The sequence below is a fragment of the Arachis duranensis genome, chromosome 6 (assembly GCF_000817695.3).
Source record: "Arachis duranensis cultivar V14167 chromosome 6, aradu.V14167.gnm2.J7QH, whole genome shotgun sequence".
NCBI classification, from domain to species: Eukaryota; Viridiplantae; Streptophyta; class Magnoliopsida; order Fabales; family Fabaceae; genus Arachis; species Arachis duranensis.
The window spans coordinates 8,230,834-8,252,533 of NC_029777.3; the positions used below are offsets into that span (position 1 = coordinate 8,230,834).

The 21,700-nt window shown below is 27.8% G+C and overlaps 2 protein-coding genes across 3 annotated transcripts; both read left to right on the forward strand.

Moving 5' to 3' along the window:
- Positions 1-2,676: 2,676 nt before the first annotated feature.
- On the forward strand, positions 2,677-6,706 carry LOC107492433 (potassium transporter 5). Its single transcript, XM_016113453.3, has 7 exons — positions 2,677-2,968; positions 3,777-4,002; positions 4,088-4,387; positions 4,752-5,012; positions 5,133-5,300; positions 5,386-5,640; positions 5,736-6,706. The coding sequence occupies exons 1-7, from the start codon at positions 2,777-2,779 to the stop codon at positions 6,548-6,550; spliced, it is 2,217 nt and encodes a 738-aa protein (XP_015968939.1). The 5' UTR covers positions 2,677-2,776; the 3' UTR covers positions 6,551-6,706.
- Positions 6,707-13,200: 6,494 nt separating this feature from the next.
- LOC107492502 (uncharacterized) lies at positions 13,201-17,558 on the forward strand. 2 transcript variants are annotated; one of them, XM_016113536.3, is made up of 4 exons: positions 13,201-13,366; positions 13,469-13,570; positions 14,152-14,909; positions 15,559-17,558. In XM_016113536.3, exons 3-4 carry the CDS (start codon positions 14,175-14,177, stop codon positions 17,221-17,223), a joined length of 2,400 nt encoding a protein of 799 aa, XP_015969022.1. In that variant the 5' UTR covers positions 13,201-13,366; positions 13,469-13,570; positions 14,152-14,174; the 3' UTR covers positions 17,224-17,558. The 2 variants fall into 2 exon arrangements, with proteins under 2 accessions (XP_015969022.1, XP_052119401.1); XM_052263441.1 differs by having other exon boundaries at positions 14,175-14,909.
- Positions 17,559-21,700: the final 4,142 nt, after the last annotated feature.

Consider the following 21,700-nt stretch of genomic DNA (forward strand, 5'->3'; position numbering starts at 1 on the left):
GCTTTCGTTAACGTCCAAAACCGAAGATACGTTGCCCCATAAGGTAATAAGGTATAAGATAAGCTCTTGATAGCTGATTGTATTATGTTTGAAGAGTAATGGCTACGGTTTTTGACTGTGTATAAGGTAGAAATAAGTAGATAAATAGTAGTTAATTACAATTTTTCTTTAAAGAAAATGACTATAAAATGATGATATTATTTTTTTTTATAAAAGATTAAAATCATAAAACATTCTAATCAGCTTTGAGTTCTAGTAAATAATGATAGAACCACTTAGATAAAGATGTTTAAAATGTCTTTTTTAAAGATGTTTTTTAATAATTAAAAATTTAAAATATATAATCGATTAAATTTTGTTATTATATATATATATATTAGGAGTATTTTAGTTTTTTTTTTATAAAAGGGATATTGTAGTATTTTTTATAAAAAAATATTAATTTAGACCAGTTTAAATTTAATTTATTAATTTTTTGACTGAATTGGTTTATCTAATTTAATTTTAATAAAAATAATACAATTTAATTGATTATATATGTTAAATTTTAATTATTAAAAAATATTAAAAAAAAAAGACGTTTATGTAGTTCCCAATGATGATATCACAATAATAATGCACCCCGCTGTCTTTTCGTCAATTTTCGTCTTAGATTTCCTTGTAACTAGTAAGTTAAGGTATTAAAACTTAGATGTCCGATATATGTTAACCTTTTATTATTAAATAAGAAGCTCCCATATTAAATGTTCTTTTTACGTAATATTTGTAGATACTTCTAATTTTTTTTTTTCCTCATAAAATCCAATCACCACAAGCTTCCTGCTTGGTCACGAGACACGTTCTTTTGCGTACACATATAAGACCGAAATCTTCTTTTCTATAGTATTCGGAAATCCGTTTTTGTTTTTAACTATTTAAATTTATTTTTTATTATATTCTAAATATTATTGTGTATACATAATAGTTTTTAGTTGACAAATTTAATCACGATGGATCTATATTTTCATACTATTTGCATGCGTGACACTTTTGCCTTCACACTACATAAAGTGCATGGATATAGAAGTATAGAACTTAATATACATTTCATTTAATATTTCTTTGAATAATCATGCACGTAATACCGACCTTATACGCATGAAAATAATACTACGGAAATAATGGTAGGGATAATAATAATGAAAAGAAAATACCTATCTGGGATCCACTCTTATCCCTGGTGTGTGGGTTGCTTGTATACAGAAAGTGGGAGAGTTGGTCAAAATTGCATTCTCAATAATAGAAACATAAATAGGCAACTTGTTATGCTATTGATCCCTCTCTCCTTAGTCCTTACAGTTTCTCCTTTCTTACAAAGTCGTCATCATATCCTTGAAATGTAGCTCATTCTATTCATACTTCATGAGGAAAATTACACATATATGCCAACTTGCTACTATTGCACAAACAATGTCGCAAGATATTTTCTAATCATAAATCCTTGGGGCGAAGAGCTTTTAATAAATTTAGTTAGTATTTATTTATTATAAATACTGCATTATTTTTAATAAATACATTTTATAAATTTATAGATAAATTCTGATCAATGTTAGTACAAATTTTAATAAATATGAATATAAATTATTATTAACTAAATATTGATCTAAAATAATAATATTTACAAACTAATAATATTGTTGTTTCTAAAACTTAGTTTGACTTGACATGCTTTCTCGCCCAAAAGGAATATTCTTTTCTTTATATTTAATCATCATCACTTTGATATATTCCGCTAATGGGGGGTTATAAAATTCAAGAAAGACGATAATTTTACGCATAAAAATCCTTGATCAAATTAATCTCCGCTTGAATCACTATCTATTTTAGTAGATAGTGTTCCAAATTCAATGTATTAGCGATAGGTGTAATATCTTGCTAACTAGGACCTACTATTTGATATGAGGAGTTTGGTGGTTCCCACTTTTGTTGGAAGTTCATAGATGAATAGAGATCTTTTGATGAATTATAAACGTATATACTAAAATTCTGTCAACATATTAATTATTTGTATAAATTATATATTAAAAATATATATTTATATATAACAAAGTGTCTAGTATGACATTTGACAATTCCGAAGAAAACAACATTTACTTACGGGACCCAAAAAAGTGCAAAACCTATGGCAGTTACAAGTCTGAATAAGTGGCTGGCTGAGACACTGATATGCCAAACTACATAAATTATTCACGTGACTAATGACTTTGACTCTTTGATGAGCTTAACGCACGAAACGACGGCGTTCAAAAGATAATCACAAGTGTCCCGTGCCCATCACGTGAATCTTTTGCATGTTTAGTACAATAACGCGTCAATACCGTATATTCTTTAGTTTAAAATGCGCATTTGAACACACACTTTACAGTTCGGACCATTAATTCATTCACAATCCCTTAATTTTAGGTAATTCTGTTTCAATTCTCAGTACCTTTCATACTAAGCAAAATAAACTGTTGTGGAAAATTCATTTGTGCGTGTTGTTAAGAGATAAATAATCACTCTTGCAAAGTCAAAGTTAAATTGCACGTTGACAGCGACGTTTGCACCTTCGCACCACATTTAACCAAGCAGCTTTATTTATTTATTTTTCTTTTTCTCACTTTTCTACATCTATTTAAACAAACCCTTCGTACTTGTTAGTTTCCACAACTAAACTAGCATTGCATGCTACCTCTTATTCCTCTCTTTTTCTCTTTCTCTATGTTCTAATTAATAACCTAAGCTTCATTTAATCAAAATGCCGGTAGAAGAAGATCATGATGTTGTAGTTGTGGATGTGGAGAAAATTGAAAACAGTAATGAAGAGACGGAACAACAACAAGAAGCTTCTGATGTGATGGAAAAGAAGCAGCTTTCTTCCAAAATCTTGCGAAGAAATGACTCTCTAGAAATGGCATCTCAAAGATTCTCCGCCACGCATGCTGCAAAAGTAAGTACATATGTTTGATATTTAATTTAATTTCATATAGCTTCATGCATGTTCCACGATCAAGAAATGGTGTCTCGTGTATTCAATTATTTTTTTTTCTAATTATTCAAAAAACCACAAATAATTCTAAGAAAATTTTAGTGGACATTTTAGTCTTTATCAATAAATTTTAATCACTAAATAAATTTCGGCATCAAATTTTTCACAAAATATAGTGATTAATTTAAAAATTTTAAATTTTTTTGTAACTATTATATCTTTATTAAACAAACAATAATAGTAATTAATTTATCAACCTTTTTTTTCTAAAATTTGACGTAAAATATGAATTTGAAAATTAAAATGTTTAACTAATTTAGGATATTACTTATAAGAGAAATGCTATTTGTACACCAAAATCAGTTACCAATATATTTGTGTATAAATACATGTGTGATTTAATTTATTTTTATAATATATTTATATTCTAACATGTATTTTATATTAGTGACTGACTTTAGTGACTAATTTTAATGTACACATATCATAACTCTACCTATAATTAATCTAATTGATCTAACTAGTAACACTAACATTAAATTAAAGACTAACACTTTTTGTTATATTTATGTTAGGGTGAAAATTCAGGTAAAGTCGACTTTACGTGAAGTTGATACCTGAGAGCCGTGAGATGAAAATTTAGTCAAATCAATCAAATTATCTAACGACTCTTAGATATCAACTTCCCGTAAAGTCGACTGCACATGAATTTCCACCTTATCTTATACCATGGTTTTTGATAGCTGATATTAATTAATTATTTATGTAGGGGCCATCCTTGTCTTTGATACTTCAACTTGCGTTTCAAAGTATTGGGATAGTGTACGGTGATATCGGAACATCACCATTGTATGTGTATTCAAGCACATTCACTGATGGTATCAAGAACAACGATGACATCTTGGGAGTTCTTTCCTTGATCTTGTATACCATTACTCTCATCCCTCTCATTAAGTATGTCCTTGTGGTCTTAAAGGCCAACGATAATGGCGACGGTATATATACATACACTCTCATTCTTTATTATAATAAATAAAGACTATATAACCAAACAATATATTAAAATGTGTAAAATTTCAGGAGGGACTTTTGCTCTATACTCTCTAATATGTCGTTATGCAAAAGTGGGACTTATTCCGAATCAACAAGTGGAGGATGCTGACGTGTCCAACTACCAGCTTCAGTTGCCAAATAACCGTCAGAAGAGAGCAAGCAAGCTTAAGTGTGCGCTTGAGAAAAGTCACTTCATGAAGCTCTTCCTCTTATTTGCCACCATGCTTGGCACTTCCATGGTCATTGGTGATGGTGTTCTCACCCCTTGCATCTCTGTTTTATCTGCTGTTGGAGGGATCAAGCAAGCAGCTACTAACATCAACAACGGCAAGTTTTTATTTATCTGTATATATAAAGATGAAAACTCAGATGCAGTCAATTTTAGGTGAAATTAATAGTTAAACAGTCAAATGATTTGACTGATTTAAATAAATTTTTATTTAACGACTCTTAATTATCAATTTCAACGTGAAGTTGACTGTAGTTAAATTTCATGTTATCAACTAATTTTTATTCAAACTAAACCGGTTTAGCGACCGGTTTGATATGGTTCTTAGGATCATGTTAAGCATTTACAAATGGAAAGTATGAATGTTTTAATACCTTCTGGCTTTTTGCTGTTGAAAATTATTATTATTATGATACTTAAAATTAATATATAACAAATGCAACTTGTGTTGATTGTACACAGATGTGGTTGTTCTGATATCCGTGGCAATCTTGGTTTGCCTTTTCATGGCTCAGAGATTTGGAACTGATAAAGTTGGATACACCTTTGCTCCTATTATCTGTATATGGTTTGCCTTCATCGCAGCCATTGGTCTCTACAATTTCATCAAGTATGATCCCTCTGTTATTAAAGCAGTAAATCCAAAATACATAGTTGACTACTTCATTAGGAACAAGAAAGATGCTTGGATTTCTCTTGGTGGTGTTGTGCTAGCCATAACTGGTACGTATAAAACTACTTCTCCTAAAAACTTAAGCCGACAGGAGAAAGCAACATGAATGATTATATTTCTAACAAAATCTTAACTTAGTTAAGTAATGTTTAGATTTTATTCTATTGCAGGAACTGAAGCATTATTTGCTGATGTTGGACATTTCACAGTTCGATCCATACAAATTAGCATGTGTTCTGTGACTTACCCTGCTCTGATTTTGGCTTATGTTGGACAAGCCTCTTTCCTTCGCAAGCATAATGATCTTGTTAGTGACACATTCTACAAGTCCATACCAGGTAAATAATAATAAATATATGTATGATTATGTTGTTATGAAGTAATTAATTGAGGATAGTCTGTTAATATTACTATGTTTTGCAGGCAAACTATATTGGCCAATGTTTGTTATTGCTGTTATGGCAGCAATTATAGCTTCACAAGCCATGATCTCAGGAACTTTCTCCATAATCCAACAATCCTTGTCATTGGGATGTTTCCCTCGTGTGAGAATTGTACATACATCGAGCAAGCACGAAGGACAAGTTTATATTCCAGAAATCAATTACATCCTTATGATTGCATGTATTGCCATCACTGTTGGATTTAAAACCACTACAAAAATTGGCAATGCCTATGGTAAACAATAACTCACACTCTCATTCAGTTCAAAAATAAGAATGAATTGGTATTGTTCTAATGTATATGTATATGTTTGTTTTGTGCAAATGCAGGGATAGCAGTGGTGTTTGTAATGACACTTACATCTGCTTTTCTAGTACTAATCATGATCATGATATGGAAGACTCATATACTTTTGATTATTAGCTATGTGCTAATCATTGGTTCTGTGGAAGTTGTTTATCTAAGCTCAGTCTTATACAAATTTGACCAAGGGGGGTATCTTCCCCTTGCATTCGCGGCGGTTCTAATGTTCATCATGTATGTTTGGAACAATGTGTACCGAAGGAAGTACTACTATGAATTGGATCACAAGATTTCTGCAGAGAAGGTTAAAGAGATTGCTTGCAACACAAGTTTGTGTAGATTACCCGGCTTAGCTATGTTCTATTCAGAGCTTGTTCAAGGTGTTCCTCCAATTTTCAAGCACTATGTGGCCAATGTACCTGCCTTGCACTCACTTCTGCACCCCAAGGAACTCAATGTGTTCAGGTGTGTTGTGAGGTATGGATACACGGATGTGCGCAACGAGGAGGAGCCTTTTGAGAAGCTTTTGGTTGAAAGATTGAAGCAGTTCATAGTTGATGAGTTCTGGAAGTCCCAAAATGGTGATGATCAAGAAGAAGAAGAGAAAGTACAAGAGGAAATAGAGAAAGAAATAGAGAGTGTTGAAAAGGCATCACAAGATGGTGTTGTTCATTTGATTGGTGAGAATGAAATTGTTGCTTGCAAAGGAGCCAACATTGGAAAGAGGATTTTGATTGATTATGCCTACAACTTCTTGAAGAAAAACTTGAGGCAGAGTGAAAAATTATTTGATATTCCACACAAACGCATGGTTAAAGTGGGCATGACTTATGAACTTTGAAGGCATTAACAACATAGTTATGTTTTTCCCTTTTTTTGGGTTAGAGAACATAGTTATGTTAAAATTACATAAATCTAAGGTCATAGCCCAAAAGGCACTTCTAAATTAGTAAACAACAATTTTATATGATAAGTAAATATTATTATTTTGAGTCAATATTTGATCAGCAATAATTTACATTTATATTTGTAGATACTTATACACAAAAAAATTATAATTTGCATATATATTTATCAAGAATTTACACACATAAATTAATACAATTTGTATCATATTTTTTAGAATTTACATATATGAATTAATAAAATTTATTTATTAAAAATAATTTAGTATTTATACGAACTAAATAATAGATAAAATTACTAAAAACGGCTGGTCACTAGAGTTTTTGATTTGTAAATTCCATCTTTCCTTTCTCATAAGATCCTTATATCTTCTATGAAAAAACGAATAAAAGAGAAGTTTTGGGCTTTCTTTCTGTTTGTAGTTTTTCTTTTAAAAAAAAATTGCTGGTCTAAATGAGCTGAATATCCCTAATTCCATATTGCATTAGGTGCAAAGATGGGCCCAAAGTTTCAAAGTACCACGAAAATTCATAACCCGTTGCATATCAATAGATAGTATTTATCTTAGGAGTAGGGCTGTTAAACAGGCCTTGAGTCCGGCCCGTTAAGTTTGCGGGTTAAATGAATTGGCCGTTTAAGTTAGTTTTATTTGAGAGTCATAATTTTTTAGTTTGGGTCGTTTATGATCAGACTGATGGGTTAAATATGTCAGCCTGTTTATTTTTTTATTTTATTTTTTAAAAAATATTTTGACAAAAGATATTACTTTTAGGTCAAAAATCTTTAAAAAATAATATTTTTTTAGTTGATGGGTCAAATTTTCGAGTCGGATTGAGAGAAATATCGGTTAAAAGTGCTACTTTTCTGAAAAAATGTGAAAAAAAAATAAACGGACCACCCATTTAACCTACAGACTAACCCTTTTAACTCCGTCATTTTTTTCAAGTTAATCGGTTTCAACCTGTTTAACCCGAAATTTAAACAGACTTAATTTTAGAGACAAAATTTACCTATTTAAATGGATAAATGAGCTAACTCCTTGGGTTTAACCCATTTTAATGTCCCTCTTAAAAGTGAAAAAGCAATAAATATTTTTTTTTCTTGGAATATATTTTAGTATTTTATAGCCCGTCCTATGCTGTAGACCTATAGTTGAGCCTTTATGAATTTTCCCCCCAGAAATTATATCTTCAGGAAAAATTCAAAGGTTGATTTAAGATTTGTCCTAATCTCCTTTGCATTCAATTATGATTGTCATTCATGGGTATCTCTAACATGATACAACAGCGTTACTGTTTTAAGATATGTATACTCTAATTTTATATAGGCGTCAATCGTCATTGAATAATAATATCATAGGCTTAGACGAACGTCTTTTGTGAAAAAATCAATTAAATAAAACATTTTTCAGGAAAAAGAAAGAAGAAAATAAGGACAAGAGAAGGGGACAATGCAAGAGAAGGAAAAATGCAATTGGCAGTTGACCGAACTTAAAAAGAAAAATTGAATGCAATGGGTCTAAGTAGAATAGAATATTACCGAACCAAGGCAATACAAATATCCAACTCCACATGCCATAGTTCCACCGTTCTTTTTCCATAACCATACATTATTATTATTATTATTATTATTATTATTATTATTATTTACTAAAAATAAGAAGATTCGAATTTACTAACTCTTAAATAAATATAAATAGATTATGACATTATGTCATTTAAGTTATAATTTATTAGTCCATAACCATACATTTACAAACTTTTTATTAAACACATTGTATATTTATTAGAAAAATGATATTGTTATCCCCCTATTTTTTATAATATTATTCTACACATAATCACGTCTAATTGTTTTGTATTGTATATTTGTATAAATTTATAAAAAATAATGAAATGATCAAAATATAAATGATAATATTTATTATTTATTCATTATATAATAAAAAATAAATATGTTTAACTTTTAAATTAAATATATATCACTAATATAAGTTACTCTGAATTGGTATATGCTTATTTTTTAATAAATAATGTGTTCTAATCTTGATATTATAGTTTGACTAAAAAATTAGAACAAACTCCGAAATTAATTCTCAAATAATTTTAAATTAGATATTTTATTTTTTAATAATTTTTTAAACAAAACTAACGTCACTTTTTTTTTCTTTTTATTCATTTTTTTTATTGTCGTCATTATAATTATCATTTTTTTATATATGTTCAACAATAATGTTAAACACATAAATTTTAATATACAGCACGTAAATTTTAATGTATAATATAAAAAAATTGGTACAAAAATTTTTTTGTACTATATCAAATAAACCTTTGTAGTATATACAAAAATTTGTGTGTTATATGTATCTCATAAGTTTATGTGCTATTACAAAAACCTTTTGAATTGTTTAAAAATTTATGTGTTGAAAAAGTATAAAGATAAAGAATTATATAATAACTGTGTGTATTTTTTTTGTTGAACTTGTACCAATTTAATTAGACGTGATTATTAAAAACGTTTGTACATATAATATTACACTAATATTTTATTTTCCAAAATTTTTTAAAAATCATTTCAGTTAAATTGGCCTTTTGTTATTTTTAAAGAAGATTAATTTATTCTGTAATAATAGTTTTTGATTTAATTAACTTACAATAAAATTTATTATAAATTTTTTTGTTCAATAAATATATAAAAAATTTAATTAAAAGTGATAAAAAGACCAATATTATCCGATTTAAAATTTGTGGATTACCAATTTAAGTAGCTACTAAAAAACTAATATCACACTAAAGTGATTATTCCAAAAATAGTTTTTGAATGGTTATCATCTTTAGCAATTAAAAAAAAAAAGAGTTTGAAAAACCGTTCAATTGCCAAGTGGTGTGTGCTTAGAGCATAGAAGGTTTGCACATATTGGGTTTCATGGATCCACACGAACAAACCAAGAGACCTCAAAAATGTAACATAGCACGTTGAATTTTAATTTCTCATCAAAGTATAGCGAATTTGACTATCATTTGAAGGAAAACATAAAACATAATGTGAAATTAGTTTAGATATAATCATCATCTGAGAGGATTAGACTTTTCTACACCTTCGCTTAGCTAGTCCATGGTCAGCGGAATTATTTAATAAAATATAGTAAGAGCTAGCTATTAAATACACAAAGTATTTAGGTTTAGATTTATGATGCTCACTAATGATATGAATATAATCTAAGTAGATATTTTATATAAGAGTATCTCCAAATATATAATTTTAATTTTATTTTATTTTAAATTTTACAAAGTGTTATATAAATGTTTATAAAATTATATATTATAAAATTTAATTTAAAATTTATGGTAAAATTTGTCCCTCCAATATGTACTCTCTTTTCAGTTTACATTTAAATTATTTTTAATTCTTTTAAATGATTTTAATTATTAAATTGTAAAAATTTAACTAAATTAAAAATATAAAATTACAAAACTAATAATTTGTAGATATAAAATTTGAGAATTTTGTATTTAAATTGAAAAAAAATTAAAATTTTTATAAATAACTAGAAAAAGAACTCATGTTAAATTGATTTAGATTTATTTTTTTATTAAATTAATAAAAAATAATAAAAAAATAAAGTAATAAAATGCAAGAATATAACTGAATACATATAATTTATTTGAATATATTTTAATTAGATTTTTGTTATTACTACAATAACAAAGTAATACTCAAAATTAATTTTATTAAATTTGTTCTAATATTTTTTTTCTACATTTTTATTCGTAATAAGATAGCATGAACTGAAAATTTAATATCATAGAGAAAATTCAATCATAAAGAAATAGCAAGTGATTTATTTATGAACCTCGCGACTTCCTCAACCGATACCTTCTACTTGTGACCCATGTGCTGATGACCTGATGTGCGTATTTGTCAAATTTTTAATATAATAAGTACAAAATTGCCATTTAAACAGAAAATTTGGATGTCCCATACCCCAATAAATGGTAGAAAAAAAAAATAAATAACTTGGTAATAATTCATTCAAGTTGATAACTTGAGTTTCTGAAAAAAAACCTTAAAATTTAAACTAAAATTTTTTTATGCTATTTGATGAAAAGATCTCCTATTTTTAAATAATATAATAGTATTTTTTTGTTTTATACAAAAAAAAGTTTAAATTGTTTTGTGTTCTTTACTTCTATATCTAAAGAAAAATGAAAGATTGGAGTACTTGGATTGGTTTGGACTCAAAGAGGCTATTAACAACGTGAGATGGATTAAAGAAGAAATTGTCTTAATTAATTTTACATTAATTGCTATTTTATATATTGACAATAATATAAATAAAAAAAGTGAATGACTGAATAGATATATATTTTTTAATTAATTTACAAATAACTTATATTATATTATCTAATTAAAAATTAGTGTTCTTTTGCAAATACAACTATATTACATATATATAAAAAATCAACAATTAAATTATTAGAATAAAGTACTAAAAATTCGTTGATAAAAATGTACCCGAAATCTGCTATCGACAAAAATGTTCTCAGAGAATTTAAAAACGCGACAAAAATATCCAACATTAAATATGTATTTCTAAAAAATATTTTAGAAATTGAATTTTGATGCAATTTTTACAAATATGATTAGAAAAATGCGATATTATTATTCTTAAAATTTAGTGATTTTTCGCTAAGTATATATTTTTTGTGATTTTTTAAAAATATTATTGGTTGTTGATAATAAAATAAAATAAAATATACCGAGCGAAAAATTATTAAATTTTAAGAATAAAAATATCTAATTTTTCTAATCATATTTGTAAAAAACCAACTCAAAATTTAATCTCTAAAGTATTTTTGAAAATACATATTTAATATTGGACATTTTTATCGTATTTTAAAATTATTTGAGAGTATTTTTGTTGATAACAAATTCAAATATATTTTTATCAGCAACAAAATTATTTGAGTGCATTTTTATGATTTACTCTAAATTATTACTGCATATAAACAATTTTTTACTACCCTAATTTTTCAAATTTCAAAATTAAAAATACAAAAAATTAACTTGAATTAGTTTATATTGTAGTTAACTCCCTAAATTTTTTTCATAAACATATGTATTTGATATTTTATATAATTTTTTATTATATTACTATAAATAAATTTAATTATTTTATTCGTTTATTGCAAGTTTAATATATATCTTTTGAGTGTATAAAGCATTTATTTTAGTAAATATTATTAATACAGAGTTGTTTGTTTCAAAAAGGATAAAATGTGTAATAATGAAGTCAAACATTTTGGTAGATATGACATTTGACAATATATCTTATTTTAGTGAACACACCTATGTTAATACGGAATTAAAAGCTCTTCGTAATTTTTATTTATACAAATTAATTCCTAAAAATAATACTATTTTTATTACACACTATTTCTCCCGTTCTTTTTTCTTAAAAAAAATCCTTAAGAAAGCTTTTCAAGTTAATTTGTCCCAAGTTTTTCGATATGATAAAAAAATGTTTAAATATTAATATTGCAAACAGTTTGACTACAAAATTTTAAAATTAAAATTTGAAATTGAATACTACAGTAAATGACTAATTTTTTTTAATTTAAATATGCATGAAGTGATATGAAATTTAATTAAAGAAACATATATTATAGCCTAGTAACAAACTACACATTTTGGATCAAAATAAAATTTCTAGTATTTGCTAAAATTCAATTTTTAACCAATAATCAGCCAATAAAAAAATAAATTGTAAAATTCAAATGGTTAATTCTCAATCTTTTTTTTTAATATTAATCCAAGTTGATATGGACTAATTTTTTTGGTTATAAAATAATTTTGGTGTAATACTCAATTATTAAATTTTGTGATTTTTTTTAATTTTGGAGCGAAATAATACGTCTAATATGTGAAAAATATATTATCCCGTTTTAAGATTTTAAAAAATATCACAAAATTTAAAAATTGAGTGTTACACCAAAGTTTTACACTGATATTCTATGAAGCACGGACAATTTATTAAATTCGTATCGGACACATTTTAGACACCATACTCACCGACACTCGTCTTACAGCGTGTATTAATAAATAGTAAAAAATTCTTCTCCGGACAAGACACACCTAAATACCATTACGTGTCAGTGTATCTAATTTTATTCTTAACATATATTTTTAAAATAAATTTAGATATAGTATATATTATTATTTATTAAAATAAAAAATATTTTAAATACTTGATATAATTAAAATAAAATATTAAAAATAATTAAAAAAAATTAATTTATATTTTAATATCAATAAAATATTAAAATATCATTATGATTTATCTAAAGAATATTTTTTTATATGTATGCATGTTCCAATATCTTATAAGATTTAAAATTCATATCCCATATTATCTAAAATAATAAACGATTGATTTTTTTTTTCAAAATATGATATATATATATATATATTTTTAAAATATACAAGTAATTTATATATATATTTGCTAAAGTACCCACTATAAAACCTTTTGCTTTGTCTCTAGTTTTAACCTCGTAGAGAATTTCCTTCATTTATTCTTTTGATTACTTGTTTTCTTGGTCCTCTCACTCTCTCTCTCTTTCTTTCTTTCTTTCTCTCGTTCTCTCTCTCTCTCTTTCTCTCTCTCTCTCTAGTTACGGAACACAAGTTTGCTGTCATGAAAGTTGAACTGTGTTTGTGACATAGTAATCAGTAGCACATACCATACGAGGTAATCTATCAACAACCTTAAACCACGTCCTTCCATCTCTCATATTTATATATGTCTCTGCTGTTTTTTTATTTTTAATGTCTTTTGTGTTATTGTTTTCAGTTCCCACCAGAACACAACACAACACAAGTTGACAATCGAGGTTTCTAAGAAGACCCATTTTCCCAGGTCGATTTTTCACACGTGGGCCCTATCCCCTTCAAGGTTACATTTCCAATCATTATTACTTTACATTAACATTATTAACATGCATATAATCTTATTATTAAACCGGTTATTTATTATTTTGATGGGTTTGCTTCTTAATTATGATAACAACCTCATTGTGATTGCTTCTCTATCATTCCCACTTGCCTTGTATCATTAATTGTCTATTTAATTCAAGCTTAATAGTTTTGTTGTAGTTGCTTTGATTTTGTAATTTTTTAAATATGTTTAAGTCTTTTTAATCACTAATTATTTTTATAACGTGGAGGGATGATCTGGGTTTATTGTAATTGGATGTGGATATGAAGTGTCCGTTTTTGCGTGGTTTGATTTTGTGAATGTCCTTTTCACTTGAGTTGTTTTCTGTGAACTGATTCACATTACTTTTCTCTTTTCTATTTCCCTTTTATTCCTTATTCTACCAGTTTTTTCTGCTGTAATATATATGCATAGTTAAATATACTTGAATTTGTCATAAACTTTTAAAGTTTGGTGTTTTAATCACTTGATTTATGATGAAATTGCTATCATGTTGTTGTGTTAAGGGAATGATTTTTGAACATTCAAAATTCTTGCAGTGTTGGTTTCACTTTATCAGCAGATGGATTATCTATGCTGTGATGACAACAAAGAAGGCACTGAGATGAAATCTTCTGATGCTTCTGATGATATATTTGGAGATCCAGAAGATCATCCTCATGTTGGAGAGGAGCACCAAGCTGAAATTCCTGCATTCATCGCCGTGCCGTATCGCTCTCAGCTCATAAAGAAGACAATAGATTCAGAAACCAGAGTCAATAGGCCAGAGTCTTTCTCACTAGGATTACCTATTCCTCTGATGTGGTCACATTGCAAGTTAGAAAACAGTAATTGGGAGGCCTTAGAATCTATCACAAGCAAAGAGGGACAAATGATTTCGGAGAATGAATGTCCTAAGCTTAAAGTGGAATTTCAGACTATGTTTTCTAATTTTCAAATTCAATCCTCTGCAAAATCTGTTGAGTCAAGAGGAAAGTATCTTCTCCCTGGTTTGTTGGCTGCTCAATCTTGGACGAACACGGAATATGACAGTTTTCTTCTTGGCCTCTATATATTTGGAAAGAATCTCAGTCTTGTAAAGAGATTTGTTGGGACCAAAAACATGGGAGACGTATTGTCTTTCTATTATGGCAAGTTTTATAGGTCTAAAGGGTATCGCCGATGGTCAGAGTGCCGGAAGTTGAGAAATAGGCGATGTATATACGGCCAGAAAATATTCACTGGATGGAGGCAACAAGAATTGCTGTCAAGAATGTTTTCCCATGTTGCAGGAGAATGCCAAACTTTGTTGATTGAGGTATGTCTAGTCTTTGACATAGTATGCAAGTTCTTATAATTCTATCCACCTTGTTAAGTAAGTAATGTTCTTGTGAGACTAAATCATTGTATAGATTATTTAGATTATTGACATTGATCTTGAAAGTTTTGATCTCATTTTATCAGTAATGAATATTGTTAAATGAAATCCCTCTTTGTTTGTGTTGCTGATGCCGTATACTATTTCCATTAGAGGTTAAATATTAACCATCAACAAGCTTGAGGTATTGTGTTCATGCTAGGAAATAATTGGGAGAAAGATACTCCAACTTGACTTAAAGTAGTTGCAATTAATGGCATAGATTAGAAATAAGCACTGATTTTCAATGAAAATCTTATTTTCAATTAGCAGTGTTATACAGCAGAAGTTTTCATAGCTAGTTTAATTATCAAGGCTGTAATTATAAATGGAAGTGATTATTGATAACAAATATAGTTTAATTAGCCTTCTATATGATAACAAATACTTTGATTAATTTCTTAAAAGAAATATTTGTGGTTTCAATCATGAACCTTTTCCTTTCACATCTTTTGTGGATATAGGTGTATTAGCTTCTCAATAAGGAAAATATTTCACTATAATGAACTGCAATTGTATTTTGTACCTTAACAAACTTTGCTTACTGCAGATTTCAAGGAAATTTCTGGAGGGAAAGATGCCATTTGAAGAATATGTATTTGATTTAAAGGATGCTGTTGGCATTGAATTGTTCATAGCTGCAGTAGGCATTGGTAAAGGGAAGCAAGATCTCACTGGCACTGCCAACGAGCCGACAAAGACCACAAACGTGTTCTCTGTTCGCGCCGAAATACCAGTTGGCAAAGCTTGCTCCTCTCTTACATCAGCTGACATAATCAAGTTTCTCACAGGAAATTTCAGGTTGAGCAAAGCTCGGTCCAATGATCTCTTCTGGGAAGCTGTTTGGCCGCGCCTTTTGGCGAAAGGGTGGCATTCTGAGCAGCCTAAGGATCAATTTGTCACCAGTTCAAAACCTTCCTTGGTTTTTCTTATACCTGGTGTTAAGAAATTTTCAAGAAGGAAACTGGTAAAAGGCAACCACTACTTCGATTCGATAAGTGATGTTTTGAATAAAGTAGCACTGGAGCCAGGGCTTATTGAGAATGAAGTTCAAGCAACTGAGGGAAACAAACAGTTTCGTTACCTTCAACCGCTAAGTTCAAAGTGCAATCAAGATCATGGGAAATTTACAGTTGTTGATACAAGCATTGTTGTTGATTCGCATCAATGTAAAGTGAGGCAGCTAAGAAGCTTACCTTTTCAAACTATGAGCATATCTGACATCTCAAGCAGTTCCATTGAATCTGAGCAAGATACTTCTGAAGAAGCTGAAGAAGAAGTTGAACAAGGTAGTCCTCCAAATCATGTTGAACAAGCTGATTCTTCAAACCATGTTGATGATCAGGTTGAACAGGCTAATTCTTCAAAGCCTGTTGGAGAATTCTCTGCTACAGATATGAGCATAGATGCATTAGACTTATCTCTTACACTCGATGAGCGCAACACCACCACCTTAGAAGTAGAAAATCATAGATTTCATTCAGAGCAGCATGATGGAAACCATTCAAGGGAGATCAATGAGCATGAATTCATTCAAAATGCAGCATCTGATTGCTCAAATTGCTTTCCTAATGTCACCAAAATACAGAAGTTTGATTTGAATGAACCTGTTTCGCCATCAACTTTGCACGAAGCATCCGAGGGCGTGGTTTTGTCTATGGATTCAGACATCTTTTCTCACCCTTGTGAAGGCAGTGCCACTCAGCAGGATCCGGTTGTACAAGTTTCTGCAGAAAAATCTAAAACCATGATGTTGATTGACTTGAATTTTCCTCAAGTTTCACCAGAGTTTGGAATTGACATGGACATGGACATGGACATGGAAAGGGATGTTCCATCCTCTAATGTCATGCAGCAAAATCACAATCCATGTGAAAATACATCGTCGTCCTCTCCATCCGACACGGCGCAGCTCAATGCCATACAGGAATCTCCTGATCATCATGATAAGGCGCAGCAATCCGGCATTGTCAGCCGTCGGACGAGCACTAGAAACCGACCATTGACCACAAAAGCATTGGAAGCTCTTGAGTACAGATTTCTCAACTCAAAGAGGAAGAGAAAGAGCACAGAATCTTCAGAGAGTAATTCTTCAAAGTCAAGATATATAGGTGCAAGTAATGGAACAATAGTTAGTGGTAATTGTGACAATGGCATTGTGACTTCCATGGCTGATACAAGAGCAGAGGAAGAGAATGTTATGGCATTAATCTGAAGGGAAAATCACTATACTGTGGAAAAAAGATGGGATACAATTTCATTGTTTCAAGTGTATCCATAATACACAAGAACATCAATGCTATCAGTATATGTTCACAGATCACTTACCTTTTTTTCTTGAGAATTTGACCTGATAATAGAATAAGATAGCATGTGGATAAAGGTTTTAATAATGAGTTACCCAAGTTTAGTGAGAAGAGAAAATCATTCTCTCTGATGGGAATCATAATACTGTTGAGGCACTGTAAAGTGTAAAAAAAAAACTGTTAAGTGGTAGTTTCTATTTCATGTCAGATTGATAGGAATGTTAATTATGTTATTAGAACACAATTGTAGCTTTGTAGAAACAATCTCTTTTATTATCAATTACCAATATTTGGTTGGTTCAAATGTTTTTTCTTTCTTAAATCCTGCTCCGAGTTTTACTTCATAATGATCTTATTCATCTCAGAATAAGTTAGAACGAAAATAACCAGTTTAGGCTGATCGAGTAGTTAACTCATTCATCCGTTTAAGTAGGTGTCAAAAATTTAAATCTTGCTTTATACATACAACAATCCATTAACCAATAACAAACTCTTAAAAATAGAGTTCAGGTTCACAACAAATTAACTCGATTTGAAAAATTAAAAGAAAAGGTTTGAACAAAAGTATTTGAAAATATTGGTGGCTTATAAAAATAAAAATAAATAAATAAATAAAAAAGAAGAGTAAAGTAACAATTAAGTCCTTGAAGATTTTGACTTCGGACAAATTATTCCCTAAAGAATAAAAAAGTATCAATTTGATCTTTTAAAATAGTAAACGGTGGACACATGATGACCTTTTATCAATTCATCAACTAAAACTTAACGGTGATGTTTATATATACTGTTAATTACTTTGACATGTCTATCTATGAAAGATAATAATGTAAATAATAATTTTTGGAACGAAACTTCACTTATTTTGATAGAATTTGTGATAAACAGAGAGCAGTTGATAAATGATATATGAAAACTCAAAAAATAATAAATACTTCAATGTCCAAAACTATATCGTTTTCCTACGAGACATGCACCATTGTAAATAACGAAATACATAGACAATTCAATTTTGTTTCACACTATTTATTAACAGAATGACATATATATCTACTGTTTGCTATTTTAGAAGACCTAATTAATACTTTTTTTTCTTCAAAGACAAATTAGTCCAAGATCAACATCTTCAAAGATATAATTGTGATTTTAATCTAACAAAAAACTCCATACTATCAAATGTTGTTGCTCTTATTATAGCAACTTATGAGTAAGAAGAGAATAATTAATAGGTGTTGGCTACTTCAAATAAATGATACATTCATATATTTGTAGCAAGTGAGAAAGAACCTTTTAGAGGTAATTGGAAAGAAACGGTTAGCTTTGTACATATCCCTAAGGATAAATTGCTTTGATTGGAAGAAGTAAATCTCTTATTTGAAAAGAAATAATGAATAATGAATAACTATTTGACTTGCAAACCAAGCAACATTCCATTTGACAGGTTATGGAGCAATATTCTTTATTAGTGTTCCCCATTCTGTCTTTTCATTTTTCTTGGTCTTAGTCCCCACTATGCCAAATTTCTTTTATTCCAACACAACTATTGTATACCAAGGTCTTATTATTATGACTCCATTGATTTAGTCCAATTTAGTGAAATTTAACCAAATTTATAGCTTATTCTGCGTAAACCTTCAGATATTGTTTATCTCTAACTAATGACTAATTTATGAATCTTTTTTAATTCTCTTTTCGATGAATAAGAAGCTGTCTATAAACTCATTTTATATATAATTAAATAAAAATAAATATTGTTATTTATACTTTGATGATATCATTTTTTTATATATAAATTTATGTAAATATACAATACAAAAATATGATGTATAAAATAGTATTATAAAAAGGTAAATTCTATTCAACCCCCTCTAAAATAACATCGTGGATCACTCTTTACAACCATAATTAATGGTTAGTTTGGTTATTAAATTTGTTTCATTAAAAAATATATCTTTATTTAATTACATGATGGAACATATATTCATATGTAAAATATAATATAAAAAAATTCTATTCAAAATACTTAAAAGTATAATTAAAATCATGAACATATAAATATATTAATAAAATTTCTACTCTAAACAAGTAAACATATATTTTATCATACATAAATTATTTAAAAAATAACTATATTATTAAATTTATAATACAAATTTAAAATGATAAAATCTAACTTTCTTATAGTATTTTTTATAGTATTTTTATTCTTTTAATTTATAATTTATTAATACTTTATTATTTAATTAATGATTAAACAAATTATTTTTATAAAAAATTATTTTTTGTATTATCTTAGAGAAGAGACCAGTATAATAGTTTAAAAAAAAACATAAAAATGAAATTTTAAATAAAATATATTTAATATTAAAATTTTTAAATATAAAAATAATTTGTATAAATATTTAAAAGATAAATATAAAATATACGCATAAAATAAATAAAACAGATAAAATGAGAGTACTTATGAGAAATAAATAATTATTTTTGTCTTCTTTATTTATTTTAAACATATATTTCATATTTATATCCTGAATATCTATACAATTTATTTTTGTATTTAAAAATTTTAATATTAACTATTTTTTATTTAAAATATCATTTTTACATTAATTTTTAAACTGTTATATTGGTCTCTTCTTTAAGATTATACAAAAAATAATTTCTCATAAAAATAAATTGTTTAATCATTAATTAAATAATAAACTATTAATAAATTAAAAATTAAAAGAATAAAAATACTATAAAAAATACTTGTAAAAAAGTTGAATTTTATCATTTTAAATTTGTGTTATTAATTTTAACAATTTAATTTTTTAAAAATAATTTATATATGATAAAAGATATGTTTACTTGTTTAGAGTACAAATTTTATTATTATATTTGTATATTCCTGATTTTAATTATATTTTTAAGTATTCTGAATAGATTTATTTTATTATATTATATTTTACATATGAATAATAAATATATATTCCATATATTATTTTTAATTAAAAAAATTTAATAACCAAACTAACCATTAATTATGTTGGTAAGGAGTGATCCACGGCAAAAAAAAGAAGATTGAGTGAGAGGACAGGAGATAACAATGAAGTCGGCGCTGGTTATACTGGGAAGAACGGAAGTTACAAGCCATGGGAATTCAACGACTCGTTAAGGAATGATGCACTGTAGTTTGTAGAAAGAGATTGCGTGAGAACGTACTTCAATTAACAGGGTAGAATTTTAATATTTTAAAAAATTATACAATTACCCATTTTAAATAATAAATTACCAAATAACCCAACTATAGTTAAGATAATAACCAATTAAAGTGTGACACATCATGAAGAGTAACTTACATGTTATTTTAGAAGGGGTAGGGTAGAATTCACCTTATAAAAAATAAAAGTGACTTACCCTAATTAAATATGCTTTATAAATTAATGGGAATAGATTTATTATTTATATAAGGCTATAAGCCCAAACTGGATGCTGGCTGGATATTATTGACGACGCGCCTTTTAGTTGACATGGTCCCTTCAAGGCTTAGGTAAATAATATGAGAACGAGTGGACACACGACATTTTTTTTGTTTTTTAGTATTAATATAAGTACGAGTAATGAGTTGTTGTATTAAAAGATATAAATAATATTTTTATATTTTTAATATATACCTCTTGTGAATTGTAAAAAAATTGTTACAAAATTAATTTTAATATATTGATAATATAAAATTTTTTCAAATTTTTATTATAATCCTCCATTTGTGTGTATATATATATATATATCTTTGAATATGAATTTAATATTTAAATATCGTTAACAAAAATCTATTTTATTTGATATTTAAAATCTAGTTTATTTGATATTTAATTAAGTATTGTCGGGTATATTTATTTCTAGATAACGTGTGTATCTGTTACCTGTCTGTCTAGTAGTGCAGTTGCATCTAGTTAAACACATAATATAAGAGTGTTTTAGATGGATAGGTTATAGAACTTTAATTCCTTAAATATTAATGCGCTTAATTCACTATATGTAGGTGGTAATCAATAAGGAAAAGTCTAGGGGACCAGCAGTTTTGTTGAATTTTGGCCAGCATGTAACCAGCAGAGGAAGGTGAGTCATTAGATGAAATTTCACACCAATCTCACACCATCAAATTATCATTGATGATTAGTTAATGGCTAATAATTACAAAATTGCTGGCCACCTAACATTGCTCAATTAATAAAGCACCACTAGGTGTATAAAAATATGTTATACTAATAACGTACCCTAGATTTACACAATTTGTTTGGGTTATTTATACTCTAGTTCATCACTGAACAAATATTATTCTAAGAGTAATACAAAAAAATAATAATATAAAATTATTTTATTTTTTTAATATTTATAATTTTACAT